At 38.4% G+C, this 12,373-nt stretch overlaps 1 protein-coding gene across 5 annotated transcripts in view; it reads right to left on the reverse strand.

The window, feature by feature from the left end:
- Window positions 1–12,373, reverse strand: part of SLC6A17 (solute carrier family 6 member 17) — a 350,014-nt gene that overhangs the window by 282,648 nt on the left and 54,993 nt on the right. For all 5 annotated transcript variants that reach the window (XM_072423282.1, XM_072423301.1, XM_072423291.1 and 2 more), the window contains one exon: window positions 364–717. In XM_072423282.1, the coding sequence (XP_072279383.1) occupies window positions 364–643 (280 nt within the window). In that variant the 5' untranslated portion in view covers window positions 644–717. The remainder of the gene's footprint in view (window positions 1–363; window positions 718–12,373) is intronic.

Genomic DNA, 12,373 nt, shown 5'->3' on the forward strand with positions numbered 1-12,373 from the left:
AATGTTGGAGCTTAACTAAAGGCAAAACAAAAAATAAAATAAAAAAATAACAAATGACGTGGTCAATGATAACTACAGTAGTATTTGTTCTACTGCACCCTTCTTGTAACAAAGTTTTAGTACCGGTTGATCCTCCTACTAGATTTATATTTTTTTCTGTAACAGGGCAAGTTGTTCGGAAAAAGTAAGAGTTGCATTGGATTGAAAAAAGTACAGGGTCACCACTGTCCTGCTATTTTGGGAGCTGGTAGTCATTATAATAAAAAGTGATAGAAGTGATAGAGAGAGCAGAAAGATGATTAGACACTTATAAAATATTTATTTTTTAGTATTAGTATTTAGGTTTATGTAAAAAAAAATTACCTCCTCCATTTTTCTGACACAGATAAGGAAATCGCCAAACATTGCCCAGACCAACAGAATATCCAATTTGTGCTAAGATGTACTGTAATTTGTTGTTCCATGCTGGTCTGTCTTCAAGTTCCACATTTTCTAGATGTTTTCCTCTGCACTGGTCTCCAGGAACATTTAAAGCACTTGCCTTGTGATCTATTGGATCCTCATGGGCCAATAAGTCTGCAACCGATTCTGTGACATGCTGGTTGCTGTGCTCTCGCTGGGTGACCTTACTGATTTTAGGCATTTGGAGAAGAGTAGTTGGCTGGTGACAAGAAAGCTTCTGGAACTATTTTACACTAGCTTCCATTCAAAATTAGCCTGAAAAACAGAATACAAAACTGGTTTTGGCAATAGTCTATCCTTGTATGTACCTTGTATATTATAAAGTATAAATATACTAATAATATTTAAAGTATAAATATTTCAAAAATACTGATTTCATACCATTTATATCAGAATACAGTTTATTACTTTAGAACTTTATTCAAACATCATAGAGGTGCAAACACAAAACATATTAGTATACAATTAATCTTTATTCTGAATAACAGAGCAGATCTTACTCTTGAATAAAATCCATTTTTGGTTGGAACATTGTCTAGCAGACATCTAAAAAAGGAGAAAAACCATGGTTTGGTTAGGTTTTTTGAAGCAAAAATTACTGCAGAATGTCTAAAATTATTTGCTGTGGGGATATTATAACTTCCCAATAAAAGCAATACCATTCCCAGGCATGCTGGGATTGATCACCGTTTGTGAAGCAAAAATACAAAATCCTTGTCCTCAACTGGGAAATTTACAACCCCTTTGTTTTTTTTTTATCCTGTATTGTACACATAAAGGAGTTATGAAACATTTTGCTACATTGGCATTTTTACTACCCTATACACATTTCCTATTTATAAGGTATTACTAGATTTCTTTCTAAACATATGCACATATTTCATACAACATTGAAAAGGGATACTAGTTTTTTTTCTACATGGCCTTCTCTTTTTACATGGCCATCTCTTGTTCTCTTTTTCCACATGGTAAAAAGTCAAACCTATATAGGCATCAAGGAAAAAAGAAGAGAGAGGAGCTTCAAGGCTGATTTTCAATTGTTATGTTTCAAAAGGATGTTTACAAGCGATATTATACATTAAAGTGTAGATATGTATATTTATCTCCCAATGTATAATCATGGGTTGGAAACTGCTGAACTAAACATAGATTGCTTGTTCTAGGTAACAGTAATAGTGTATAGTGTAAATAAAGCGTAGATAATCAGCAAAATGTCTTGCTACCCGACACGTTTCACCTACTAGGGCTTCTTCAGGGGTATAAAATGAAGGTATACGCTCTAGTGGTTAGAGAAAAACAATAATAGAGTACAATCAATAAAATAATACTGTAAAGCAAAATAGACCATACATAACTAGGAATTTAAAACATAAGATATGAAATCACATAATAATAGGAACAGGCCAATAAGCATTATCATATACAATAAAATTATCAAATAATCATATTGATATAGGTAAGTTAAGGTTTTAGTACACCCTTAGCTTTTAGGTGGGTAAGTATAGAAGTAATGGTAATAGTTGATATATTTGTGAGTTATTGATCTGTAATAGATTTATATTATTAAAACATTATGTGTATAATTGTTGTGAAGATTGTGAGTGTTACTTCAAAGATAATACATTCACAGTTATATATGATAGATACATTTAGTGTATTTGTTTGATGTGTGTGTGTATGTGTGTGTGTATATATATGTGTATATATATATATATTTATATATATATATATACACACATAATATATATATATATATATATATATATATATATATATATATTATACACACACATACTCTTAATAAATATATATATGCACAAATAATGTCTGTGTACTTTTTTTATTGTTATATAAATTCAAAGACAAAGAGGAGGGGGAGGAAAATTGTGTATAATATTACTTACTTGTTATAATGTAATAAACTGGGAATACAGCAGTCTAATTGATCACTTGTAAAACAATCAGTTAAATATATATTATGATATTGCTAGTGTTAAACTTAAATGTTTTTTCTTCATATGAAAATATTTGTATCTCATGTTCATAAAAAAACTCACTTGCATAGATTATCACCTTAAATAACACAAACTCAACACTTCTTCACAACAACTGCAATGAGCAAACAGGGATGAACCCACATCCTGCCTGTATGTTATTTGTTACCATCCAAAATACAAGAAGAACCCCTCTTCATCATATGCACAATCCCTAAAACTCAGAAACATTTTAGGATCGCTACACCCACAAACGTTCCCACCGACCCAAACGAAAAACTCTCTGGACCCCTTGGTGATAAAACTGAACTGAAGAATCAGGAAACCTTGAAATAATCAATCTTACACACTATCCGAGACTGAAGAAGACCTATTAAAACTAGACCTTTTGTTTTGCCCACATAATATGCTTGACAAATTCAAAATCATTAAAGTCATGAGTCTATTTGCTAAAAATTTGACATTAAAAACTTTGTATGATACATCTCCTGATGAGTTCACATCCCTCAACACTATAACCAAACATACATTTTAATACCCAGCACTTCAGAGTCCTTAAAGATCTTTATCAACTCTTGACCGAAAATCATCCCCCTCCTCCCACATGAGAGTTAAATCTAACAACACCTCCACAAATACAAATCTAAACAAGTTAGCAAAAGATAAGAAAAGAAATGTAAAAAACAGATCAACAAATTTGAGCCCTGGTGTCACATATCCCTGCAAACCAGGGGATCTGTGCCTACTTCAGTGTCACCCACCCTCCTCAGCTTACTTCCTAGTCTAGGTCATGTGACTCCCAGTCAGCTGCCCCACTACCTCAGAGGAGTGTTTCACAGACGCGCTCCCCCTGCTGGTGGAGATGTGAACATCACCCACCTCTAGTCTCCAGGATCCCCTCTGGTGGTAGGATAGGATGCAGCAGGTCACATGGCCCTATACATCACATGACCAGCCCTTAAAAGGAAGTGAATGGCAACAGGAAGTTGCCTGAACAAGGAGTTCCTTTGGCTCTGCTTCCAGGTTCCTGTTGTTGGTTTCTCTTGTTCCTGATTCCTTGTGTATCGACCTTGGCTTGACCTTGACTACTTCTTATGACTGCCTGCCCTGACCTCTGACTTGACCTTGACTAATCCTAATGGCTGCCTACCCTGACCTCTGGCTTGCCTGACTTCTCTCTTCTTCTCGTTCGGGTACCACGTCCTGTTTCTGCCATCAGCAGTCACCTGCCTCTGCGTGTATGGGGGCCACAACCTGGCAGCTGCCCGCACTCTCACCTCTAGAGGCCCTGGTAAAAACCAGGCAGTTGCTTAGAATCTGTGCACATCTCTACCAACTGAGCTGGTGACACAGTGGGTCCACTATCTTGCCTTGCTGGTACTGTGACAGTTTGTTCAGACCATTGACCCCGTTGATATTCCATTACCTCATTCAATGCAGGACCTGCGAGAGCGGATTCAAAAACAAGAGTCTCTTCAGATGAAAGTTGTGGACTTCCTCTGTGTATAGGCTCCATATTAGAATGATCAAAATGGGTGTTTGCACACTTTGACGTATGGACGTATACTTAACCAGACTTGTTAATTGAGATTGCTGATAAAGAACTACTAGATAAAAAAAGTTATTTTGCTTCTGTAGGATTACTTTCTTAAAACATAAGAATTTTATGTCTGTCTCTTTTGATCAATAAGCAACCTTGGGAATTTAGACTTATGTTGTCAGAAACCTTGTCCTTTTCTTTTTATGTATCTACATAATTTACCTGTGAGGTGGCTATTGGATGATGATAGTATCTTGTTAACTATGTTGTTTACAATCTGCGCTTGATGTATTTTGATCATTTTATTATGGAGCCCATACACACACACCCTCTATACCAGGGGTGTCAAACTCAGGCCTGCAATGTCCTTTTTTTGGCCCCTAAACGAATCCTAAATATGAATTGCAGCTGGCCCGCCGCTGCACTGAAATAGCACCCATCCTACAATTCCCGGTATCACTCATGTCTATAGACCAGGGGCCTCTCTGCCTATGCGTGGCCCCACATTGGACTTTTTTTATAGATGCAGGTAATTGTAGTAGCGGTGCTATTTCAGTTTCAAGTTTGGCCCGCGACTTTGTCTAAGTTTTTAATTTTGGCCTACTGTGTATTTGAGTTTGTCACCCCCTACTCTATACATACCTCCCCAATTTACTCTTATTAGCTTTTCCACCCCTCTTCTCCTGCCCCGCCCCTCCTCTTTGATGCCTGTCCCTTTCGGGTCTAGCGGGGGTCCCGGACGTCCCTTGGTAATCCATAGCACTTCTAAGGATTAGTTGATTGTTGATGGAGAGGCATTGTTAAAGGAGAGGCTTCCCCGTGTCTCTTTATAAACCAAGTAGTTTACCCTATGTCTTGCTTTGACATATGCTCTACACCATCCGGCTTTTTTCCCGGTTTGACTGCACGTTTACCACTGACAGTCCCCAAGGGTAGGATTTCTATTGAAACCTGTTCTGATTGGTCTTTATTCGATTGATTACTTTGGACAATTTCAAAGATATAGGCCCTGATTTATTAAAGTTCTCCAGGGCTGGAGAGAATACACTTTCATCAGTGAAGCTGGGTGATCCAGCAAACCTGGAATGGATCTCGTCCAGGATTGAAAACATTTGCTAACAAATAGCTAATGACTTAGCTATTTGTTAGCAATAAATCTATTCCAGGTTTTCTGGATTAACCAGCTTCACAGATGAAAGCGTATTCTCTCCAGCCTTGGAAAACTTTATTAAATCAGGGCCAAGCTTTCAAGTCTTATCCATAAGCTCGTCTATGAGCATGAATATTTATTTACATATGATTACCTTTTATTTTGATTTTATTCCCCCAGCCCCTCAGTATTATTTATCATTGCACAGACCAGTAATACAGGTCTGTTACGGGGTTAATCTTTATGTCAAGAGTCTATTATTTATAAATGAATAGAGAGGAAAGAAAGAGGTTTGAGGCTCATAGGTTTTTCATGCAAAAAGTGAAGTGTATTGATTGATTATTCAATACATAAGTCATCAAATACACATAAACATATATTTTTTTCGTCTCTGTCCTGTTACTATTTCACAGCGCAGAGTAGTTATACATACTATATAGTTTTTGGATTTTGGATTTTTTTATAACCATAAAATTGTTCAAAAGGCTTTGCCGTGGCACGCAGTGATCCGACACGTTTCGCCACGAAGGGCTTCCTCAGGGATAGATAGTGGTGCGTGCTTATCGGTCTGTCGTGTATAGAAATGTAATAGGTGGCATAACAAAAAAAACATTTTCAGATAATAAATCTAAATAAATGCATCATAAATTAAATAAAGTTGTAGCATGATATACAGGCATACTTGGGACATATAATATTAAACAATGATTTGTAAGTAATTAGTAAGTATGACTAAAGTCAAAAAATACCTCTAGGTATGTTCAGAGTGATTGATTCAAAGTAATTAATTCAGACAGTAATAAAGGAGGCATAAAATGCTAATGTTTAAACAAAGAAGCATATATGGATATAAAATAGTATTGTTACTCACGTACCCAGAGTTAGGAACATGCCCCACGGGGGGGGGTGTATATATGTAGTTGCTGCTTATGATAATCCACTTATTCCACTCATCCCCCTATTTCTTCATTCCCAAACATAGAAAATTTACAAATTAATACCAATTCCTCAAAATCTTGCAGTATACCAAACTCATCCCCAGCACACATTTCCCCCAATAATCAAACCAAACAACCAACGATCAAAACATCACACATCTCCTTTCAAGTATCCTCACCCAATACTTCAACTACACCACAACAGCCTTCATTGAACCCAACAATCACTCTTGATACACCATGCAAACCCACCTAAAACACTGGTGCCATCCCCAAAGTACAGCATTCTTTTTTAGGGTCGCTTCAACAACACCTTCCATCTCCAATACCAAAAACAAATTCTCTGGACAAGTTCTTCATAAAAATCAATCCACAACAGGAAACAAGGAAATCATAAACTTGTCATCATTTGAATGATCAGAACTAGAAATTGAAGTCCTGCAAAAGGGCCTATCATTCTGCCCTTTGCAAAAAAATGACAAATTTAAAATCATTAAAGACCTTAATCTATTTGCTAGAAATTTAACACTGAAGGTCATATTTGACAAACCCTTGGACAAGGAAACACCCTTTACACCACAACTCTACAAAAATCTAGATACACAAGATTTTAAAATTCTGAGGAATCTCCACCTATTATTGATGGAAAATGAATGAATAGAACAGAAACATTACCACATGATGATACCCTATACTTGACAGATAAAGACCCTACAGCACTCATAGCAAAAAAACCTAAATCATCTTTTTATCCACCTCTAACCACTAATCCCCATATACAAACTTTTGTCAATACAACCACCGCACAGATTCTTAAAAGCAATCCACATAGGTTACTCCCCACTGGCAATTTCACAAAAGCACAACAAAAAGCACTCAATCATCTGAAATCACAAAAGCATATAATTATTAAACCCTCGGATAAAGGGGGTAATATAGTTATTTTAGACCAAAACCACTATCATAAAATTTGTTTAGATATTTTAAACAACAAAGAATGGTACTGTACCCCCTAAATCTTTTATCAAGACACAAACAGGATAATCAAGCCATTATCTGGGAAAACTTCTTGAACGCCTTGTCTACATAAGACTCACCCATTACCTGAGCACCAACTCTCTCCTTGACCCCCTCCAGTCTGGTTTTAGAACGGCCCACTCCACTGAAACAGCCCTTATTAAAGTGGCCAATGACCTCATCAGAGCTAAGTCTCAAGGCAACTTTTCCCTGCTCCTTCTCCTTGATCTTTCCTCTGCTTTTGACACTGTTGATCACCTCCTTCTAATACAAATCATGCACTCCATTGGTATCAGTGACACTGCTCTCTCTTGGTTTGCTTCCTATCTGTCTGATGGCTCCTTTCAAGTTTCTTTCAATGGTAACTCCTCCTCACCCAATCTTCCCCCTGTTGGTGTTCCCCAAGGGTCAGTCCTTGGACTCTTTTCTCTGTACACCTCCTCTCTCGGTGATCTCATATCCTCCTTCGGCTTACAGTACCATCTGTATGCTGATGACACTCAAATCTATCTGTCCACCCCTGACCTGTCTCCCTCAGTCCTGGATAAGGTCTCATGCTGCCTGTCAGCCATCTCATCATGCATGGATGTCTGACCGATTCCTGAAACTCAACCTGGATAAAACAGAACTCATCATCACCCCCCCTCAAATTCCAAATCCCCCCGACATATATCTAACTGTTAACAACACTGTTATTCGGCCCTACCCTCAGGCACGGTGTCTTGGTGTCACCTCTGACTTGGCCCTCTCATTTACCTCCCATATTCAGAACATTTCCAGGTCCTGTCACTTTCACCTACGCAACATCTCCAAAATCCACCCCTACCTGTCCCGAGACCACCAAACTCCTTGTACATGCTCTTATCATCTCCCGTCTGGACTAATGTAACATCCTTCTCGCCGGTATTCCACTAACCCGACTCTCTCCTCTACAATCTATCATGAATGCTGCAGCCAGACTCATCCATCCTTCCCTCCGCTCCTATTCCGCTGCATCTCTTTGTAGTTCTCTCCATTGGCTTCCATTTCACCTTAGAATCAAATTTAAGCTTCTGTGCTTTGCCTTCAAATCCCTACACAGTTATTGTCCCACTTACATTTCTGACATGGTTAAAAAATACTCCCCCTGCCGCTCTCTCCGCTCCTCCAATGACCTGCTAATGACTTCCTCACTCATAACCTCATCACACGCACAGGTACAAGACTTCTCTAGAGCTGCCCCAACTCTGTGGAATGGTCTTCCTCGTCCTATTCAGCTTGCTCCTACTTTCTGCTCATTTAAAAGAGCGCTCAAAACCCATTTTTTCAAACTTGCCTACCCGTCTTCTTCTGTCATTTGAAACCACCACTACTTCCCACCACTACATATCTCCCATCCTATTGTGTGTGAAATTCTCCCACCTACTAGATTGTAAGCTCATCGGGGCAGGGTCCTCTCCTCCTGTATCACTGTCTGTATTAGTCTGTCATTTGCAATCCCTATTTAATGTACAGCGCTGCGTAATATGTTGGCGCCATATAAATCCTGTTTAATAATAATATTAATAATAAATAATAATAATAAGGTTATTCCAATAACACACTAGACATAAAAACAAAGGAATACCTCTCCATAAAAAACCTTACAATACCCACCTTCTATGCACTACCCAAAATTCATAAAAATGCAGTATGTCCATCAGGACGTCCAATCATTTCTGGTATTGGATCCCTAACGGCGAATGCCAGCGAACTAATAGATACATACATCCGCCCTCTAGTCACAAAGTTACCCTCATATCTTCAGGATAAAATTGATGTACTACAACTTACACAAAACCTGACAGTTCCCAAGGATACTCTGATAGTAACGATTGATGTAGAGTGCCTTTATAACAGTATACCACACTCATTGGGGATACATACCATGGCAGAGTGCCCTAAAAGAGAATATCCCTAAGCGAAACCCCAGAATGATTTTGTTAAACCCTACTGACCTTCATACTCAATAAAAACACGTTTACCTTCGATGGGAAGATCTACCTCAAAAACAGGGCGTTGCAATGGGTACGAAATGTGCACCATCATACGCCGATTTGTATCTGGGAGAATGGGAAAAATATCTATTCTCAGCCCCCCATATGAATAAATATATCAAATTTATCTCAACTTGGAAACGCTACATTGACGATGTGTTAATGTTTTGGATAGGCTCAGAATCCCTACTTCTAGAATTTTTTGAATTCATACAATCAAATGAATTCAACTTAAAATTTACCCTGGACTTCAGCAAAACTCAATTACCATTCCTAGACCGCTTTATCAGTATTGACAGTAACAACACAGTTACAACAACACTTTTTGGAAAACCAACGGCGAGGAATACAATCTTACATGCACACTCCAAACCTTTGATTGAAAGCATACATTTCAGCCAATACCTGAGGGTAAAAAGAAAACTGTAGTAATGAATCAAACTTTAAGCAGGAAGCGAAATTACTACAAGAAAGGTTATTGCTCAGAGGCTACTCTAAAACCCTACTCAAAAGATTTTATAAGAGATCCTTAAACTATGAAAGAAAAGATCTTCTTTTAAAAAAACAACATACCAAGACTCCAAACACAGTGAGATTAATCAACACATACAATCAAGACCACAAACTAATAACCAATACTCTTGCCCAGAATTGGCATATTCTTTTAGCTGACCCCAAAGTCAGCAAATTTCTTAGTAACAAACCCCAAATTACATATAGAAATTCAAAAACTCTCACAGATCATCTAATCTCTAGTCATTACCAACCAAACCCTCAAGCTGATCCTACTGATATCCCAATTACTAAAGGCACCTTTAAATGTGGACACTGCAGTCAATGCATGTGGATCCATGAATCATGCACAATCACTCTACCAAATGGTAATAACCATCGACCTAATACCTATATTGACTGCAACACAAAAGGCATAATTTACATGATCACCTGCATCTGCGGCTCCCTCTATATTGCAAAAACAATACGACCACTCAAAAAGAGGATCTACGAACATATACATTCCATAGAAGTGGGCAAAATTATTACACCTCTATGCCATCATGTAGGCACTAAACACGAGTACAATTCAAAAGTTCTAAATTGTTTTGGTCTTGAACACATACTCCCTAGTTCTAGAGGAGGCGACCTCGATAAAAAACTTCTACAGTTAGAAACCAAGTGGATTATCAATCTCAAAGCAACCTACCCACCGGGCTTAAACAAAGCAGTAAGCTTCAAATCTTTTCTCTAATTCTAATATGCCCCTGATTTTAGGTCCTTCCTACCAACACACTGCCCCTGATTCATCATTGAAATCCGCGATCGCTGGAAGCGCGATAATACGCGCGTGATCGCCAGTAAAAAGCTGTCAGATAAGCGCGGCTCCGTGCGCGAGCTTTTCCGGTTGTTGAATAGCGCGATCGCGCGCGATTCCGGATCGCTATACCATATAGAGGTGGCTCAACATATAAACACATTCATATAGTGAGGAGTAGTAAAAGAGTGTCTATTATTTGTTATTTTCCTAATTATTAATTGCCCTTATTCTTGGACAATATTAACATGGACCCAATTTCAGTACTATCCACCATGGAACCGTCTTACTTCTATGTCATAAAGCAAGTTATAGCTGACGGCTTCTGTAAACCTATCTTTCAGCAATATCGTAATCTTTCCATTGACAGGAGATCCGCGTTCTCTTCAATTAAGTAGTAAGTTTGAGTATATCTTAAAGGAGATATATAAAGACATACATATACATTGTTTGCTTAAAGAAGTTACACAGTAATATACACTGATGTGATACACAGACACACACACATACATGAAATGTGTAGTAACTGAAAATTATCATTATCCCAAAAACACCAGTCAATCTCATACATCTTTATTATACTTAAAGCTTGTTATATGATCATGAACTATAAATCATTTCATTATGACTGTATACGTTGATATTATGTTTTTACATATGCTCAGGATGATCTTTATTATCTTTAAAGCTTGTTATGTGATCATGAACTATAATGTCATTTCATCATGACTCTACACATTGAATATCACATTGTAGCATATGTCTATGATCTTTATCATCTTGGACCCAATCATGTGTCTTCTATATATTACTCTATTCCTTATATTTGTCATATTATCTTTGTTATTTTCTGATTGATTGGTAATACTGTACATTAATATGTTTTGTTACACAGTTGCTCTGACTGTCTCTATCTGACCCCCTGATGAAGCTCAATGGCGAAACGCGTCAGGGTAGAGTCTTTGGAGCATGTATACCTGTTGCAACTATTTAGTCAGACATTAATTGTCTAGAAAGCAAGGCATATCCCTATTATTAAAACATCTGGGACTGCCTCACTAAGATTGTGATTTGATTACACACCTTCACGATTGTGTTTAAAGAATTGACTGTTGTCATCACTTTATCTACTGAACTTTGAGCAAAATATATTTGATTATTATATGCCAAAAAAACCCTGTCTTTGCTCTCCTTTTTTGATATTTGATTCCTTAGGGGGTTGGCAGAATACCCTTAATAACTATCCAGGTAGGGCCATACTTTATTTTCCTTTTTCTTATGCCTTGGATGAACCTGGCCGGCCCTCTTCTGCAGCCTTGAAAATTGTGGGCCTACGTCAAGCCTCCCTCTCTGTAGGCCAATATGCGGTGCAATTCCGAACCTTGGCGTCTGAATTGAATTGAAAAAATGATGCCCTGGTGGCAGTTTTCTGACAAGGGCTCACAGGCCATATTAAAGACGAGCTTGCTGGCCGTGCCCTCCCCCCTACTCCTAATGAACTGGTGTTTCTCTGCGTCCGAATTGATATTCGCTTCCAGGAGCAGGCTCGGGAAACCCAGTAAGTCTGGCCTCCCATTACATTGGCTACAACTTTCCAAAGACCCCCTCTCCCTACAGTTGAGCCTTTGCAAGTGGACAGTGCTCTACTTACTCCTGAAGAGTGGACCTGGAGGCATCAGGACCTCTATCTGTACTGTGCTGGGAAGGGCCACTACAAGCTCAATTGTCCATTCAAGGCCCCAAATGCCAGTGCCCAAGGAAATGGGGAGAGGGTTTCCTAGGCAAACCTATTACCTCTCCACCATCCAAAATAACTTTTCCTGTCTGGATCCTATCTGACAGACACCATTTCTAGACACAAGCCCTTTTGGACTCCGGCGCTGCTGGAAATTTCATCAGCCAACAACTGGTCTCTGATCATAACATCCCTATGGGGCCCCTATCC

The sequence above is a fragment of the Pyxicephalus adspersus genome, chromosome 1 (genome assembly GCF_032062135.1).
Source record: "Pyxicephalus adspersus chromosome 1, UCB_Pads_2.0, whole genome shotgun sequence".
NCBI classification, from domain to species: Eukaryota; Metazoa; Chordata; class Amphibia; order Anura; family Pyxicephalidae; genus Pyxicephalus; species Pyxicephalus adspersus.